We start from the raw sequence: 18197 nt of genomic DNA, 5'->3' as shown, positions 1-18197 counted from the left end.
TATAGTCACAAGTGGAACAAACCACCCCGTCACCACCTTTACAAGTGTCACCAAAGACACCAACATTTTCGATTTTCGATGTCCTTGACGGGTTTTAAATAATCTGCCGACAATATGTATTTTCAATGCTGATGAATTATTAAAGGTACACTGTGCAAGATTTTTAGCTGTTTATTTCCAGAATTCATGCTACCCATTCACTAATGTTACCTTTTTCATGAACACTTACCACCACCATCAAATTCCAAGCTTTCATTATGACTGGGAAAATTGCACTTTTTCGTACATGAAAAGGGGAATCTTCTCCATGGTCCGCCATTTTTAGCTGCAAAACTTACTATCAGTTAATCATACTAGTAAATACTTGTAAGTACCTGTGATATAAAATAAAGATCAAGGCTGCGTTCAAGTGTCATACAAGCATCTGTAAATGGTATCGGTGCCCTATTTGTTGGTACTTGCCGATACCGATACCACCATTTTAGTGCAGTATCGGGGCCCTGGCCGATACTGGTATCGGTGCAACACTAGTTCATTGTAAAGTAAATATTCAAGACAAGGTTCAATTTGGCACTATACAGCACAGTTTCAAAGAGCAGCATACTATAGTTGCAGTACCTTTTTTTGACCATTTACTACACAGTAAATGTCAATTAATATAGCATACTTCCATATTTCGGATTTGAACTATTTTTTCTTTCAAAATGAAAGCCTATTTTAGTCACATTCCCAAGATGTCTAAGTAATGCAGTAGCTATCCACATTTAAACGATTACAGATCCACATTTAAACCATGTCAAAACCCTGTGAGAGGTTAGAGCCAAGGTGACAGATTCCTTAAGGCCCTTTATAAGCCAAGGGACGACCCCCTGGACCATCAGTGGCAAGCTCCGACAGCTCCTCCTGGGACACAGAACATCCAGTGGATCTATTACATTGGAAACCCCTACAACCAACCAACACACCCAAAAGGGAACCAGGAAACATGAGAGGCTCCACGTACAACAAGACCCTTTCCGTCGTCCGCAGCGGAACCTCCTACAACCGTGGCCGTGTCTCTGCCGTTGAGGTCGGCACCGAGATCCACAAGCAGCACGCCAACGAGAAGGAGGAGATGCAGGAGCTCAACGTGCGCTTTGCCGGCTACATCGACAAGGTCCAGTCCCTGGAAACGAGGAATGCCCAGCTGCAAGCAGAGCTGGCCGCCTTGCAGGAACGCTTCAAGGGGGGATTCGGCGGGCTCGGAGACGAGTACGAGCTCAAGTTCAAGGAGATGAGGGGCCTTATCGAGGCCGTGACCGCAGAGAAGGGCGCCGCTGACATCGAGAGGGGATACTTTGAGCAGGAGGCCGAGGTGTGGAGGCTGAAGATCGAGCAAGAGCTGGCCCTCAAGGGTAGGCTGATCTGAGAAGAATATGAACCTTCTTTGATGATAATCAATAAGTGATATGGGAAAGACCCATCAATAGTAATTACATATTCTTATTTAATCAGTAATATACTTCGTTATAATGCAGAGTAAACTTGTGACCTGTACACCTAAAGCTACAACTTCCAATATCTTTGTGTAAAAAATATCAGTAGATGGTAGTCAGATGCAACATTGAATGAAGTCTTGAAGTGTCCTTGGTTGTAAACTGGATAACATTATCAATACCAGGCAATTGAATTCTGCCCCTCTGTCTTGTCCACTTTGGATTCACATAGTATAATTGCATGGTTTGTTCTTAACACTTCAAAGTACACAATTCTGACCCATCTCTCTCTCGCACCCCCAATCTGGACTTGCAGACGAAGCTGAGGCGATCCTGCGTGAGTTCGTCAAGGACGTGGACAACGCCACGCAGCAGAAGGCTGAGCTGGAGAGCCGCGTGGAGCAGCTGGTGGCCGAGATCGAGCTCCTCAAGAAGCTGCACGACGAGGAGGTGGCTGATCTGATGCAGCAGATCGAGGACTCCAAGGTAACCGTAGAGAAAGACTCTGAGCGCCCAGACCTGGCCGATTACCTGCGCAACATGCGCGCTGAGATGGAGGCAGTTGCCGCCCGCAACGCACAGGAGGCCGAGAAGTGGTACAAGAGCAAATTCGACACGCTCAAAGAGAAGGCCGGCCAGCACGAGGAACAGGTGAAGACCATGAAGGCTGAGATCGGCTCCTACCACTCCCAGGTGACCGACCTGCAGAGCCAGATCGACGGCATGCGGGCGCGTAACGCCGCTCTGCAGCAGCAGCTGGACACCATGGACTCCACCCACCTGGACAAGGCCACCGCACTGGAGTCCGTCATCGCACAGCTGGAGGCGCAGCTCAGCGAGACCAAGATGGAGATGAGCAAGTACATGGGAGACTATCAGGAACTGCTGAACATCAAGCTGAAGCTGGACGCAGAGATCGCCACCTACAGGAAACTGCTGGAGAGCGAGGAGATGAGGCTGGGAGTTTGGTACGCATTGTATCTGGCAACCATAATGATTTGTCTTTTTCGCTGAGGTCAAGAAGCTCAGAGTTTCAGACATTAAGCTTGACTGTAATAGCATTTTGAATGCATCAAATTCACATTTGATTTGACATGACTAGTTAATACTCAGTAGTGTTAGATTAGTAAAGCAGGAAAAAGATTTGGAACATTGGTAAAATTATTGTAAGGAAATATTTTCCCACTTCTATTTACCTGAGAATAACTTAACTTTCAAAATGCAATAATATTAGAAATTCAGCAAATGTATTCATTAGAAATCCAAAAACATTAATAATTTTTCTTTTTCTCCTCTCTCCTCAGAGAACCACATGGCCATTCAGGACAAACGGACGACCTTCACATGACCTTCACCCCTTCCTGCCAGGACGCTCCACCACGGCTGTCTGTCATCCACCGAGACCCCAACACTGCAGCACACCCACGTCCTGCCAACCCACACTAACTCAGCAGTCTGGGGGACACGTGTTGTTCCCACAACCATTTTTGAGTTGAGTTTGAAGTTGATGTAAAGGTGTTCCCTGGTGCTTCTTAAAATAAAGGTTGACTTCAGTGTCCATACTTTTTGTGAAGTGTTTTCTATGTTGAGATTTTGTTTGGTTTAAATGTGTGGACTCCAGGAAAGAATTTATTCTTCCCCTGCTTATAGGCCTGTACAGTATACAGTGCACAGCAATAATGAGAACACCCATTTTGAAAAATATTTGCGTAAACACAAAAACTAACTCCACAATATGCATAGACTATGTTTAATACAATAGAAGTATGTTTTATAATCTGACTCTTATTATATATTTTTCATTTTTCAACAAATTTTGAGAAATCAATATACCCCAATGAAAGTTTTAGAGGAAAGCCACAGTGTATTAATTGAGTGAGCATTCAATAAGTCTCAGAAGAGTTTAAGGATTCATTACACAGTTTTTTTTAATCACAGTTGCCAATAAAATAGTATTTTGCAGCGCAAACTCCTTCCCAAGCAATGCCACCACATGGAAGAGAAAGGGCAAAAGGCCTGAGTCAAAAAAACTGTATCTACTATGATCCAAAACTGTAGGACAGATGCATTTGCAGAGACGTCCAGGTGGGCCACAGACATTGAACACCTAGACAGGAGCATGTTTTGATGAAAATGGTATAAAAGTTGTTATGCAAGTTCACCACAGTTATCTAAGGAAATAAAAATGTATACTGGGGTGATTATTTCATTCCGATGACACAATATACCACATATGGTGAGGAATGGCATATGTGGGTGCCGTCCATCAATGCAGCCTCTCCTACAGCCCAGTCACAATAAAGCCTGCCAAGAGTTTGCCAGGTCTAATTCTGACAAAAAAAATAAGGCTAATGGGACTCCATACTCTGAAATAGCGATCCCAAGATCATTATTTTTTAGAACTGATGGCATCAACGTTGTCAAATATACATGCTGCCAAAAGTGAAAGATGGGACTGATGCAGCTCTTATGTGGGGCTGCATGAGTCCTGCTGGTGTTGGAGAGCTGTTTTCATTGATGGAATCATGAATACATAGATTTTGCTCTACAAACAGCTATGGTACCATTACTTATTGACTTCCATTGTTGGTCACTCTATGCGTTTACATGAGACACTTAAGTCCGATTTAACTCACTTTAAATCTGATTGATTGGATTGATGATTTGTGACAGGGGGGCAGGATTTGGCTGGTTAGCTTCGCCGATTAGCAACTCGGCATTTTCGCATTTCCGACATTCACTTTGCTCATTATGATTGGTGGGTACGCGAGTTTAGTGTTGGGCGGACAGACCGTTACAGGTCTGTGATTGGGCACTTCCATGCATCCAATGCCCGTCTTCCATATAGCTTTCTGGTCAACCGTAAGTTGGTCAGTAACGTGGCACGTAATTGGATGAGTAAACTGTCGGCTGAAATATTTTGGAAGCTGAAATTTTTTTTTAAATTTTAGCCTAGTATTCCCATTGAAATGACTGGAGGCGGGACTTATTCACTCTCTCCAGTTCTTATACTACCTCCATGGTTTGTGACCATCCAGCTTCCTCTTGATCATATTCCAGAGGTTTTCAAGGGGGTTCGGGCCTGGAGTTTGGGCTGACCATGTCAGGGTATTGATCTGGTGGTCCTCCATCCACAGCTTGATTGGCAAGCTTGATTTACCTGCACACGTGTGTGGCTTGTCATGTCAGCCTGCTCATCCACGGTAGAGTTTTCCTCCAGGTTTTCTTCGTACATGTCCAGCAGCCACCCTCGCTGGCTTTTTTCCTTCGTTTGCGGCTCATCTGTGTCCGGTGTTGCGCTATCGTTGGGCGTCATTGTGTCCATTTTCTCCTGGAGCATAATTACCGCCTCACGCTTAGTGACAGCGTCAAAATAGCGGTCCTTGTATCTGGGATCAAGGATAGTGTTGCCAGATGTGTATGACCAAATCCCGCCCAAAAGGTTCTCAAAAACCGCCAAAATGCGCTAAATTCCGCCCAAATTCAACAAATTACATTGACTTCTATGGGCCCAAAACGGCTTAAAAAACCGCCAAATGGCCAATTTTTCCCGTTTTTGCCCGCCGACGCTCATCCCAAGTAGCCCAATTGGGCGGGCACCCGCCCAATCTGGCAACACTGTCAAGGATAGTGGCCAGGCAGTAAAGGGGCTCGGAGAACGATCTTTCAAATCGTGCGCTTACCGCTTCAAGGAGAGTGTTCTTAGCCGTGCCCACTCCACAGTCGGTGTCCGCTGTCTTGCCCATCAGGCGGGGATGACGTCCGCAGTGGTTGCCTGGTGTGAGCTGATCTCCCCCGTCAGTCTTGCTGCAGCATCTTGACCTTCATCCCCAATTTGCGCTGTATGTCTCTCAGTCGGGAGGTGGCCAGCTGAGAGTGATGGAATTGCCAGACAATTTTTCTCCCTATAGCCACACAGTCGGCGATGCTGCGTTGGCTCAACACCCCATCGTGCACTGCTAATTGCAGTGTATGAGCCATGCAGCCCAAGCTTCTGACACCGCACTCCTCCATTGCCTTTATCATGTTCCTCGCATTGTCTCGCAGCACAACATGCACACTGTCTTTATCAGTGACGTGCGCTGAACTTTATGGCTGGTGAGGCACTGACTTTTCCAATATCAGATTTAGAAATATACAGCTACAGTATTAGTAAATATGTGCCAAATAGGCCTACCGATAAGTTTCATATGTCATAGCTTTCTTAACAAAAGGTAGGCCTACACATAGGCGGCGCTACAGCAAGACTGTTGGGGAAGCTAAAAAAATAAATATAAATAAAAAGAAACGGAACATTTCCATGTGCAACTGCAACACATATCCATTCTGGCTATTATATGTTAAAACGGCTTGCCATATGCTTGTGCCGTGCGCCAATGGAACTATCAAACGCGACAGGCACACACACACACACACACTAGAGATGGGATTTATGGCTCTATGACGGGATCCGGATCTTAGTGGCTCGTTCCTTTCAAAGAGCCGTTCAAAAAACTGGCTCTTCTGGCTCTTTTTAAAAATTATTTATTCAGTGTTTAGAATGTAATATTCTGACTCCACCTCAAGGTAATTTTGTCCGAACAACAACTGATTATTCTCCTGCTTCTAAAGACAGTTTTTGCCACTCTTTAAGGCAAACAATTGTGTTTTTTCACACATTTAATTACTCTGGTCGAGGTCACGTGCTTAAAAATAATGAAAAATGAACGAAATAACGGTTGAGTGGCTCCCCCAGCTGTGATCCGGTTCCCATCGTTCACCTCTGGGAGCCGTTCAAAAGAACCGGCTCGTTCATGAACGTCACACCTCTAACACACACACACTGAAGGCAGGGGAGGAAGACGGCGAGTTGCAAGACCATGGACTAGTATCTCCCAAAAATGTCTCCAGCAATCAAATCATACACCCGAATGTCCACACCTTTGTTTCTATTGACATTTTCATGCGCAATGTCACTCTGTCTACCTCCATCAGACCGGTATCAAAACTCGCAATCAAACTCGCAAAACTAATGACGAGGCAAAATGCGCACACACCGGGGGGAGACAGGAGAGCAAAGAAGCCAGCTGATTGACCATATATCACCATGGCCAAAAATATCATATGGGTCTATCATATCCAACAGACATATCAGATGTCAGTTTTGCAGCCCAAATAATACAAATATGCTGTGATTTTGAATTTCTAGTTGAAGTAGCTTGCAATGATGTAGTTCGCTACATTTTACAGATGGAGCTAGCTTAATATTTCTATTGGATGTAGCTTGTCTAGAGGAGCTAAATGTTAGCTTACTACTAGGTTCTACAAGTAGCTTGCGTTGCGCAGCCAGACACTGTTCTTGCTGCCTCGCACTGTACACCGTTCACTCCAGTCACACGCAGATGCCCAACAAACACAAGCGAATCTACACACATCACATTACATGGTAACTAAACCACCCGGGCAGCCCACCATGAATTCAGGAAAGGTGTGCATTTTTGAAAGTGGTGTTAGCTTGGTGACAGGATAGCACAGGTGCTTTGCTTTTAAGTGAGGGCTAGTTAGACGGAAGACAAGTAGACAACATCGATAACAACATTGACAACAACATTGCCACCAAATAGTAAACTTAGTGCTTCGGCGAGCACATCAGGGGGGAAACGGATTTCCTACCTTATTCTGTCCTGTTAATTCCTGTTACTTGAAGCTCTTAGTTTCGTTATGAAATCCACTTCCATGGTAGCAGTCAAAGTGAACAAGCTAGCCAACACTAATGACACGACCGATTGAACTTCAGATTCGCTATGACGTACGTAACTGCCAGCAAGACTCTCAATGCCAGAATGAGATTGCGGCCAGACTGCTGCTGGCCTCAACACTGTATCTTTTAGTGGGCGTTATGCCATAGCGGTCAGAGTAAAGAAATGATAATCACACGTAGACAATAGTAAAAAATTATCAGGAAAATGAGGGCACACTATACATATTTCTATTAAGTGTATAAAAACGTTTAATACAATATTACCAGGTTGCATACACAGAACGAGCAAAATGGCGCATGCGCACAAGCTTGTTAACGAGGGATTGCGCAATCCGGCGTGAGGCAAACTAGGAGTTGCCCCAAATTCAGCATATTGGGAGCAATTTGACATGCAATGGGCAAATATTACGATTTTGGCCACGAAAATGATTGAAAATGATTGAAACTGTTTAACTACTGCACAAATGATACTTATGGTGCAGATGCTCGAAAACAATAGCCTAGTTATTATTGTTACTATTATTCATATTTACTGCATCTCATCATTCTCATGTAGGGTTGGTGAGGCACTGCCTCCCCTGCCGTATTGGAGCGCACGTGCCTGGTCTTTATCCATTTTCCACTGGGAAAGCATGCCCTCAAATGCCCTGGCGATGGCTGCCCCTGTATGCGATCCACTAAACTTTTGTGCATGCAGCACAGCTCTCTTCCTTTCAAAGTTTTTATCTGTCCATTGAGCTGTAAGGCTCAGCATGCTCATGTGGGTGACTTCCGAACTCCAAATGTCAGTCGTGAAGCTGACATCTGTCACACTATCCAACATATTATGGATGTGCTTGGCCACGATATCTTGTAAGGCTGGCAGGGAAACGTCGGCGAAGTAGCGTCGGCTCGGGAGTCTATAGCAGGGCTCTAGGTGTTCTATCAACTGCCGAAAACCTCGGTCCTCCACAATTGAAAATGGCTGATGGTCCAGCGCAATCATCTCCATTACCTTTCTCGTGATTGCCTTGGCCTTTTCGCCATCCTTGTCAAACTTTTTGCTCTTCTCAAATAGTTGATGAATTGGCCTGCTTTGAACTGCCGCGGTTGGTGGCTTTGACTTGTGGCTAACGTTAGCAGCGTTTGCTTCCTCCCACTGTTGATGTACTTGACGATGACGGTGTTTCAGGTGTCCAATTAAGTTACTGGTGTTGAAGGACTTGGACGTCACTCCACCACGCCTTAACTGATCCTGGCAAGTGTTGGATATTGCGTACCTCTTATCTTCTTGCGACATGGAGAAGAATGACACTAACGACATGTTTACTTCACTGTAGCCTTATATAGTATCCAATGACAATGCAGGAAAGTAAGATGTAGGCAGAGGGGAGTAGAGACGCTGTCATATGTCCAAACAAATACAGCATGGTCAAATCCCCCTCCCCAAGACTACACAACTCGCAAGTGGACTAAAACATCGGCGTTAACATCGGCCCAGTTTTACCCATCTGTCCGATGTTCGATGTGCTAAGAAATGTCAAATATCGGCGGCTACGGATGTTAAGGCAGATGCATCGTGCATCCCTACCCAATACGCCACATAATATATCTCAGCTTCTTGAGTGCAGTGGTCCCTGCGGATCCCATGAATCACTTTGATGATTGGTCCACCGCGTGGACAGCTACTCTTCTGCGAAAGTGGCACGATCTCGAGAAGTCCGTTCTCCAGCAAGAACGAAGAGGTTTGCATACATGCTTACTCCAAATTTCAGAGAGTGAACTAATGTTGTATTAAACTTACTCTAAGCACATTTTGGAAATAACTTGTGTGATTATTGAAATATTGTTCAAAATGTTACTTTTCATATTGCTGTGCACTGAATCTGTAGTATTGTAAGTTAATGTCTTGTCTGTTGTATGTTCTGTATGGACCCCAGGGAGAGTAGCTGATGTGTCCGTAAGCTAATGGAGATCCTAATAAAATACCAAATCTAAAAATGTAATGAAAATGAGATAAAATGCTAAATTTGAATTAATTTCTATTATATTTTTTGATCCCAAGGGGATTGAAATGTTCCCACTCTTCACAACCCTCTCCTCACCGCCCACACTTGGCTGTCGCCAGTCAAGTTTGCAAATAATTGCGATTTCAATCGACTGGCATTTTAATCAACTTCTCTAAAACAGCCGTGGTATATTATTGAAAACATTAAAACAATATTATTAACAATGTAACAGCATTTAGTAATGCGAACCATAGTACAGCTCCGGGCCTTTTTATTAGAATACCATGAAAAAGTTGATTTATTTCCATAATTCCAGCAATAATGTTAAACTGTCATGGATTGTAGATTCATGGCCCAGTTTTTTAACTATTCCAATCATTAATTTTTTTCTTTTTATATACGTTGGCCTTCCAGCTCAAAAAACCCATGAATTGGGGAATTCGCATTATTAGAATATTGTTATAAAATCACTTTTTTCTTCATCAAAATTTGGGTCACATTAAATCAGTTGAAATTTGATACTTTCTACATAACATGCAATGGTCAATACTTGGTTAGGACATTCTCTGTCTTCATAATGGCCATGATGCGTTTAACATTGAAGTCAATGGCAAAAACAGTGCATGGGAGTTATGGAAGCCCAGATATCCTTGATGCTTTGCTGTCAGCTGTTCTTGTTTGTTGACCTGGTACCCCACACTTCACTCTTCAATATACCCTGTTGATTTTCATGCCATGTTTTGGCGCTAACTCGCCAGTTTAATTCTAAATAACCAGAAATGAAACCCCATTGAAAATGAATGGGGTTTTATTTCTGTTGAGTTAGAATTAAACTGGTGAGTTAACACCAAAACGTGGCATGGAAATCTTCGGGGATATTGAAGAGGGAAGTGTGGGGCACCAGGTCAACAAACAAGAACAGCTGACAGCAAAGCATCAATTATATCTGGGCTTCCATAACTCCCATGCACTGTTTTTGCCATTGACTTCAATGTTAAACACATCATGGCCATTATGAAGACAGAGAATGTCCTAACCAAGAATTGACCATTGCATGTTATGTAGAAAGTACCAAATTTCAACTGATTTAATGTGACCCGAATTTTGATGAAGAAAAAAGTGATTTTATAACAATATTCTAATAATGCGAATTCCCCAATTCATGGGTTTTTTGAGCTGGAAGGCCAACGTATATAAAAAGAAAAAAAAATAATGATTGGAATAGTTTAAAAACTGGGCCATGAATCTACAATCCATGACAGTTTAACATTATTGATGGAATTATGGAAATAAATCAACTTTTCCATGGTATTCTAATAAAAAGGCCTGGAGCTGTATATCGCACTGGCAGTATATCGCACTGGCACTTTGATTTGAAAACAAGTGCAAGTCTCGTTCCGGTTCTGAAATCACGTGAGAGTTTCGTTGCATGAAGAGGAATGTTCATCATTTCAGAGTAAAATATAAGTATAAAGTGAAGAAGCGAAGTGAAAGCCCAACTGTGAAAGTCCAAATCCAAATTGTGACACAGCCCTCCACAGCACATAACACTTATGATGAAGCCTAGGGGTGTTTATTCATAAAAAAGTGAGAACCACTGCTCTAGGGGCTTGTGTACCAATGTACACCCCAAATCACAGAAAGACTGCAAAAACCAAGTATGCACACTAAAGTCAAGGTTTATTTTAAATAGCACATCAACTCAAACTCAAAATGGCTGTGGGAACAACACGTGTCCCCCAAACTGCCGAGTTAATGTGGGTGTGGCAGGACGTGGTGTTGGGGTTCCGGTGGAAAGGCTGAAGGTCATGTGAAGGTCGTCTGTTTATGCCTCAATGGCCAACTGGCTCTCTGCGGTGAGAGGAGAGAAAGACAAAACACATTAATGTTTTCTGATGTCTAATGACTGAATTTGCTATTTTCTAATATTAAACACATTTCCAATGTGCAATTTATCTCAGATAAACAGAAATGGGCAATGGGCAACATTTTGCCAGTTGTTTCCAAATTCTTTTTCATGTTTAACCAATCTAACACTACTGACAATTCAAATGTGTGAGTTTGATGCATTCAAAGCATAGTGGTTGCCAGATAAAGTGCGTACCAACTCCCAGCCTATTCTCCTCGCATTCCAGAAGTTTCCTGTAGGTAGTGATCTCTGCATCCACCTTCAGCTTGATGTGCAGAAGCTCCTGATAGTCTGCCATGTGCTTGCTCATCTCCATCTTTGTCGCGCTGAGCTCTGCCTCCAGCTGTGCAATGACGGCCTCCAGTGATGCTGCCTTGTTCACGTGGGCGGAATCCATGGTGTCCAGCTGCTGCTGCAGGGCGGCATTGCGTGCCCGCATGCCGTCGATCTGGCTCTGCAGGTCGGTCACCTGGGAGTGGTAGGAGCCGATCTCAGCCTTCATGGTCTTCATCTGAACCTCATGCTGGCCGGACTTCTCCTTGAGCGTGTCAAACTTGCTCTTGTACCACTTCTCGGCCTCCTGTGCGTTGCGGGCGGCAACCGCCTCCATCTCAGCGCGCATGTTGCGCAGGTAATCGGCGAGGTCCGGGCGCTCTGAGTCCTGCTCCACGGTCACCTTGGAGTCCTCGATCTGCTGCATCAGGTCAGCCACTTCCTCGTCGTGCAGCTTCTTGAGGACCTCGATCTCGGCCACCAGCTGCTCCACGCGGCTCTCCAGCTCGGCCTTCTGCAGTGTGGCACTGTCCACGTCCTTGCGGAACTCACGCAGGATCACCTCAGCTTCGTCTGTAAGTCCAGATCAAGTCAGGTCAGAGTTGCATGACAGTGTAAAGCCTCAGGATACTTTGAAGTGTTAAGAACACACCATGTAATTATCCAATTATCTGTCTTGTCGAGGGGCAGACTTCAATTACATTATCCCATTTACAACCAAGGACACTTTAAGACTTCATTCAATGTTGCATATGACTACCATCTTCTAATATTTTTTACATTATGATATTGGAAGTTGTAGCGATAGCTGTACTGGTCACAATTTTGCTCTGCATTATAATGAAGTGTATTATTGATTAAATAAGAGTATACAATTACTATTGATGGGCCTTTCCCATCTTACTTATTGATTATCATCAATGGAGGTTCATAGTATTCTTCTTCTCAGATCAGCCTACCTTTGAGGGCGAGCTCTTGCTCGATCTTCAGCCTCCACACCTCGGCCTCCTGCTCAAAGTATCCCCTCTCGATGTCAGCGGCACCCTTCTCTGCGGTCAGGGCCTCGATCAGGCCCCTCATCTCCTTGAACTTGAGCTCGTACTCGTCTCCGAGCCCGCCGAATCCCCCCTTGAAGCGTTCCTGCAAGGTGGCCAACTCTGCTTGCAGCTGGGCGTTCCTCGTTTCCAAGGATTGGACCTTGTCGATGTAGCCGGCGAAGCGCACATTGACCTCCTGCATTTCCTCCTTCTCGTTGGCGTGCTGCTTGTGGATCTCGGTGCCGACCTCAACGGCAGAGACACCGCCCTGGTAGCCAGTACGGCCACGGCTGTAGGAGGTTCCGCTGCGGACAACGGAAAGGGTCTTGTTGTACGAGGAGCCTCTCATGTTTCCTGATTCCCTTTTGGGTGTGTGTTGGTTGGTTGTAGGGGTGTCCGATGTAATACCAGTAGATCCACTGGATGTTCTGCGTCCCAGGAGGAGCTGTTGGAGCTTGCCACTGATGGTCCAGGGGGTCTTCCCTTGGCTTATAAAGGGCTGTCAGGAATCTGGCACCTTGGCTCGAAACCCTCGCAGGGTTTTGACATGTTTTAAATGTGGATCTGTAATGGTTTAAATGTGGATAGCTACTGCATGGTTTATATATCTTGGGAATGTGGCTAAAACAGGCTTTGATTTTGAAAGAAAAAGTAGTTCAAATCCGAAATATGGAAGTGTGCTACATTGATTCACAAATTAATGGCTGTGCAGCAATGTGTCAGAACAATTTGCCCATATTTTACTTTTTTTCATGAAATAGGCTCTTAGTTGTTTTGATTAACACTGTCAGACGCAACGAAAGTTAAATGAGGAATTATTTTAATAATACAACAGCAGTGACAATACATGCAGATTAATTTGAAACCCGTCAAAAACATGTAAACCTCCCTCTTGTGTTTGTGTCTTTGGTGACACCTGTAATGTAGATGACAGGGTAGCTTGTTCCACCTGTGACTAAATGGGAAAGCAAGAAATGTAATTTCAAATTCTTTGTATGACCAGTGCATGTAAAGAAACCTACTTGACTTGACTTGAAAAATGCGCTGGTTAATGAAACATTATAAGACATATAAGTATTCATTGTGATCCAATATTATAATCTTGCCGAGGGGTTCTTAAAGGAGCAGTTCAGCCAATTTCAATATGCTGTTGTATTGCTCGTGCTAACGTTGACTTGTCAGTCCCCGTCGACGCTGCATTTTTTTGCTCAGCCCTATTTCTGCGATCCTGGCTATTCTCATGGGGGCAGATTTTGATTACATTAAAAACTTTCTTAACATACGCCTACTCCAAATATTTTCCCAAAAGGTACCACTGTTTGCTAGTTGTCTGCTGATGTTGCATAACCTTTTGGATGTTTTTCAGAATATATATATAATTATTTTTTTAAATGTAAACAATCAACTGCCCCCATTACAATGACCAGGATCTTGGAAAAGACTGAAAAAACCTCTCAGATACTGACAAGTCCAGGGTAGTGTGTGAGCAGTACAACTGCATGTTGAAATTGTCTGGAGTTATCCTTTAACCTCTTTTATCCTCTTTAACCTTACCTGTTTTGAGGACAAGCCGCGCAGTCACGCAACCCCAACCTGAACTTTTACACGAGTATAAAGAACGTACGTAGTAAAAAATGATGTAAGTCATTTATTACAATGATTCCTCCTTGAGACATTAATCAATATCTTAATTAATGACTTAAAATGGTGACCAAAACATGTTTTGTCCAAGCCTCAACACTAACAAAATTCCACACACCCCCTGGAATCTCTGATGCACCCCCATGAGGTGCCCGCACCTCAGGTTAAGAACCACTGATCTAGCCTCCACTGAGAAGCACTTGGAGGCTTTTGTCACCACTATCAGACACTAAACGACGGTTTTGACTAGGGATGTAAATTATTGATTAATTTGTTAGTTGATTTATCTTATCGACTTAGGATTAATTGATAAGCTGCATTTTTCCCCAAATGTAAATATTTCTCCCAAAACCCAGATTAAACCTAAAAATCTTAATTAAAAATGAGATACAATGCTACTATGATACAATTTCACTTGCCTGTCGCCAGTTGAGTGGTGATTGATTTAATTTTAATTGACTAACGTATTCTTAGACTTAAGTCGATTAATCGATTCATTGTTGACATCCCTAGTGATATCTGACGGAGTTGACAAAAACCTATTTTGTTACATGATAGTCATAGTTTGTTCACTGTAGCTATTTTTTCCCTATAGGTACTTCATACTTCTTATCAAAAAGTATATATCCATGTTATGATCTATTTTTTATTTTATTTTTACAAAAGAAACAATGTTGACATGTTATCGTTGTGACAGTGCCCAAATCTTTGAACAAATTTAATAGAAAATAGTACACTTACAGGAGCGTCCATAATGGTCAAGTCAATAGCGCATTTCATACACATGTGCAACTCAATGTGCTTTACAAATACAAAGAGCCTTTAAAAGTATTTAAAAGCCAAAGATAATGGTGAAGCATGCAGTAGAGCTGAAGGTTTGAAAAGAGGCTAATGTAGATTACCTTATTCATGCCTGATTTTTTTCTCTTTTTTAAAGTATCTGACAGTGGTGGCGATACTTAGGGACACATTTTGAACAATTTTAGCAGAAAATAAGAGTAAATATAGTTCTGAACTCACTATTGGCAGTTCAGTAGAACTATTTCAATACAGTAATGAATAATGAAATATAATAAAATTACAATGAATCCATTAAAACAAATAAAATTTTAAAAATTTGAATTAAATTGCAATTAATCACAATTGGGTGGAAGTTACCCTATCACCACCTTAACAGGTGTCACCAAAGACACCAACATCAGAGGGGGTTTTACGGGTTTGGAATGAATCTGAAATGAATCTTCAGTGCTGTTGAATGATTAAAATGCTACTCATTTTTAATACAAACACAGTTTTTACACTTTTAATTGAGTCAGAAAGTGTCGACAAATACAACTAAGAGCCTATTTTAAGAAAAAAGTAAAATATGGGGAAATTGATCAGATAAATTGCTGCACAGCCAAGACCTTCATCAGTGAATTAATACAGCATACTTCCATATTTCGGATTTGAATTAGAATATTTGATTTTTTTTTAAATGAAAGCCTGTTTTAGCCACATTCACAGGATATATAAATAAAACAGTAGCTATCCACATTTAAACTATTACAGATACATATTTAAACCATGTCAAAACCCTGCCAGAGTTTCGAGCCAAGGTGCCAGATTCTTGATGGACCTTTATAAGCCAAGGGACGACCCCCTGGACCATCACTGGCAAACTCAGACAGCTCCTCCTGGGACACACAGCAACCAGAGGATCTATTACATTGGAAACCCCTACAACCAACCAACACACACCCAAAAGAGATCCAGGAAACATGAGAGGCTCCTCGTACAACAAGACCCTTTCCGTCGTCCGCAGCGGAACCTCCTACAGCCGTGGCCGTACTGGCTACCAGGGTGGTGTCTCTGCCGTTGAGGTCGGCACCGAGATCCACAAGCAGCACGCCAACGAGAAGGAGGAGATGCAGGAGGTCAATGTGCGCTTCGCCGGCTACATCGACAAGGTCCAGTCACTGGAGACTAGGAACGCACAGCTACAAGCAGAGATGGCCGCCCTGCAGGAACGCTTCAAGGGGGGATTCGGCGGGCTCGGAGACGAGTACGAGCTCAAGTTCAAGGAGATGAGGGGCCTGATCGAGGCCCTGACCGCAGAGAAGGGTGCCGCTGACATCGAGAGGGGATACTTTGAGCAGGAGGCCGAGGTGTGGAGGCTGAAGATCGAGCAAGAGCTCGCCCTCAAAGGTAGGCTGATCTGAGAAGAAGAATACTATGAACCTCCTTTGATGATTATCAATAAGTAAGATGGGAAAGGCCCATCAATAGTAATTGTATACTCTTATTTAATCAGTAATACACTTCATTATAATGCAGAGTAAAAGTGTGACCAGTACAGCTATCGCTACAACTTCCAATATCATAATGTGAAAAATATCAGAAGATGGTAGTCATATGCAACATTGAATGAAGTCTTAAAGTGTCCTTTGTTGTAAATGGGATAACGTAATTGAAGTCTGCCCCTCTGTATTGTCCACTTTGGATTCACATAGTATAATTGCATGGTGGGTTCTTAAGACTTCAAAGTATCCTGAGGCTTTACACTGTCATGCAACTTTGATCTGACCTGATCTGGACTTGCAGACGAAGCTGAGGTGATCCTGCGTGAGTTCCGCAAGGACGTGGACAGTGCCACACTGCAGAAGGCCGAGCTGGAGAGCCGCGTGGAGGAGCTGGTGGCCGAGATCGAGGTCCTCAAGAAGCTGCACGACGAGGAAGTGGCTGACCTGATGCAGCAGATTGAGGACTCCAAGGTGACCGTGGAGCAGGACTCTGAGCGCCCAGACCTCGCTGATTACCTGCGCAACATGCGCGCTGAGATGGAGGCGGTGGCCGCCCGCAACGCGCAGGAGGCCGAGAAGTGGTACAAGAGCAAGTTTGACACGCTCAAGGAGAAGTCCAGCCAGCATGAGGTTCAGATAAAGACCATGAAGGCTGAGATCGGCTCCTACCACTCCCAGGTGACCGACCTGCAGAGCCAGATCGACGGCATGCGGGCACGCAATGCCGCCCTGCAGCAGCAGCTGGACACCATGGATTCCGCCCACCTGGACAAGGCCACCGCACTGGAGGCCGTCATCGCACAGCTAGAGGCGGAGCTCAGCGCGACCAAGATGGAGATGAGCAAGCACATGGTAGACTATCAGGAGCTGCTGCACATCAAGCTGAAGCTGGACGCAGAGATTGCCACCTACAGGAAACTTCTGGAATGCGAGGAGAAGAGGCTGGGAGTTGGTACGCACTGTATCTGGCAACCACTATTCTTTGAATGCATCAAACTCACACATTTGAATTGTCAATAGAGTTATTGTTAAAACAGGAAAAAGAATTCAGAAACAATTGGCAAAATGTTGCCCATTGCCCTTTTCTGTTTACCTGAGATTAACTGCACATTGGGAATGTGTTAAATATTAGAAAATAGCAAATGTATCCATTAGACATCACAAAACATTAATGTGTTTTTCTTTGTCTCCTCTCTCTGCAGAGAGCCAGTTGGCCATTGAGGCATAAACAGACGACCTTAACATGACCTTCAGCCTTTCCTCCCAGGATACTCCACCACGGCTGTCCGTCATCCACCGAGACCCCAACACCACAGCACACCCACGTCCTGCCAACCCACACTAACTCGCCCGTTTGGGGGACACGTGTTGCTCCAACAGCCATTTTGAGTTTGAGTTGATGTTACCAGGTCTAATTCCGACAAAAAGGAAGGCTAATGGGGCTCCATACTCTGAAATAGTGATCCCAACACCATTATTTTTTAGAACTAATGGTAATAACGTCGTATGGTGTTGGAGATGAAGAACATTATGATGAAATATACTGTACATGCTGCCTAAAGTGAAACATGGGAGGGATGCAAATCTTATAAGGGGCACCACCTTTTGCACCACCATAATTCAAATGGAAAAATATGTCATACTAGTTATATAAATAACTTACTTTGTGGTAAGCTTCACATATGTATTAAACTTACACATTGCACATTTTGGTAATAACTTGTGTGTTTTTTGAAATATTGTTCAAAGTATTACTTTTCAAAAGGGGTTTACTCATTATTGGCGTGCACAATGTTGAAGTTTACGGCCTTGGTCAAAAACGTTTTTGCTTTTTCAAAAGTCAAAAAGCTCA

General features: G+C 43.6%; 3 protein-coding genes across 3 annotated transcripts; 2 read left to right on the top strand and 1 right to left on the bottom strand.

The window, feature by feature from the left end:
* The first annotated feature begins 985 nt into the window (after positions 1 to 985).
* Positions 986 to 2996, top strand: LOC134457758 (vimentin-like). The gene is made up of 3 exons (XM_063209731.1): positions 986 to 1394; positions 1792 to 2443; positions 2780 to 2996. Coding segments are annotated over exons 1-3 (1062 nt in total). The 3' UTR covers positions 2781 to 2996.
* A 7980-nt stretch (positions 2997 to 10976) lies between these two features.
* Positions 10977 to 12771, bottom strand: LOC134457757 (vimentin-like). Its single transcript, XM_063209729.1, has 3 exons — positions 12345 to 12771; positions 11308 to 11958; positions 10977 to 11054 (listed from the first exon to the last, which is right to left on the bottom strand). Exons 1-3 carry the CDS (start codon positions 12769 to 12771, stop codon positions 11029 to 11031), a joined length of 1104 nt encoding a protein of 367 aa, XP_063065799.1. The 3' UTR covers positions 10977 to 11028.
* A 3040-nt stretch (positions 12772 to 15811) lies between these two features.
* Positions 15812 to 17573, top strand: LOC134457756 (vimentin-like). The gene is made up of 3 exons (XM_063209728.1): positions 15812 to 16250; positions 16647 to 17297; positions 17548 to 17573. The coding sequence occupies exons 1-3, from the start codon at positions 15824 to 15826 to the stop codon at positions 17571 to 17573; spliced, it is 1104 nt and encodes a 367-aa protein (XP_063065798.1). The 5' UTR covers positions 15812 to 15823.
* Positions 17574 to 18197: the final 624 nt, after the last annotated feature.

The sequence above is a fragment of the Engraulis encrasicolus genome, chromosome 11 (genome assembly GCF_034702125.1).
Source record: "Engraulis encrasicolus isolate BLACKSEA-1 chromosome 11, IST_EnEncr_1.0, whole genome shotgun sequence".
NCBI classification, from domain to species: domain Eukaryota; kingdom Metazoa; phylum Chordata; class Actinopteri; order Clupeiformes; family Engraulidae; genus Engraulis; species Engraulis encrasicolus.
Note: the sequence above shows the minus strand (reverse complement) of the source record. Positions and strands in the feature narration are given on the sequence as shown.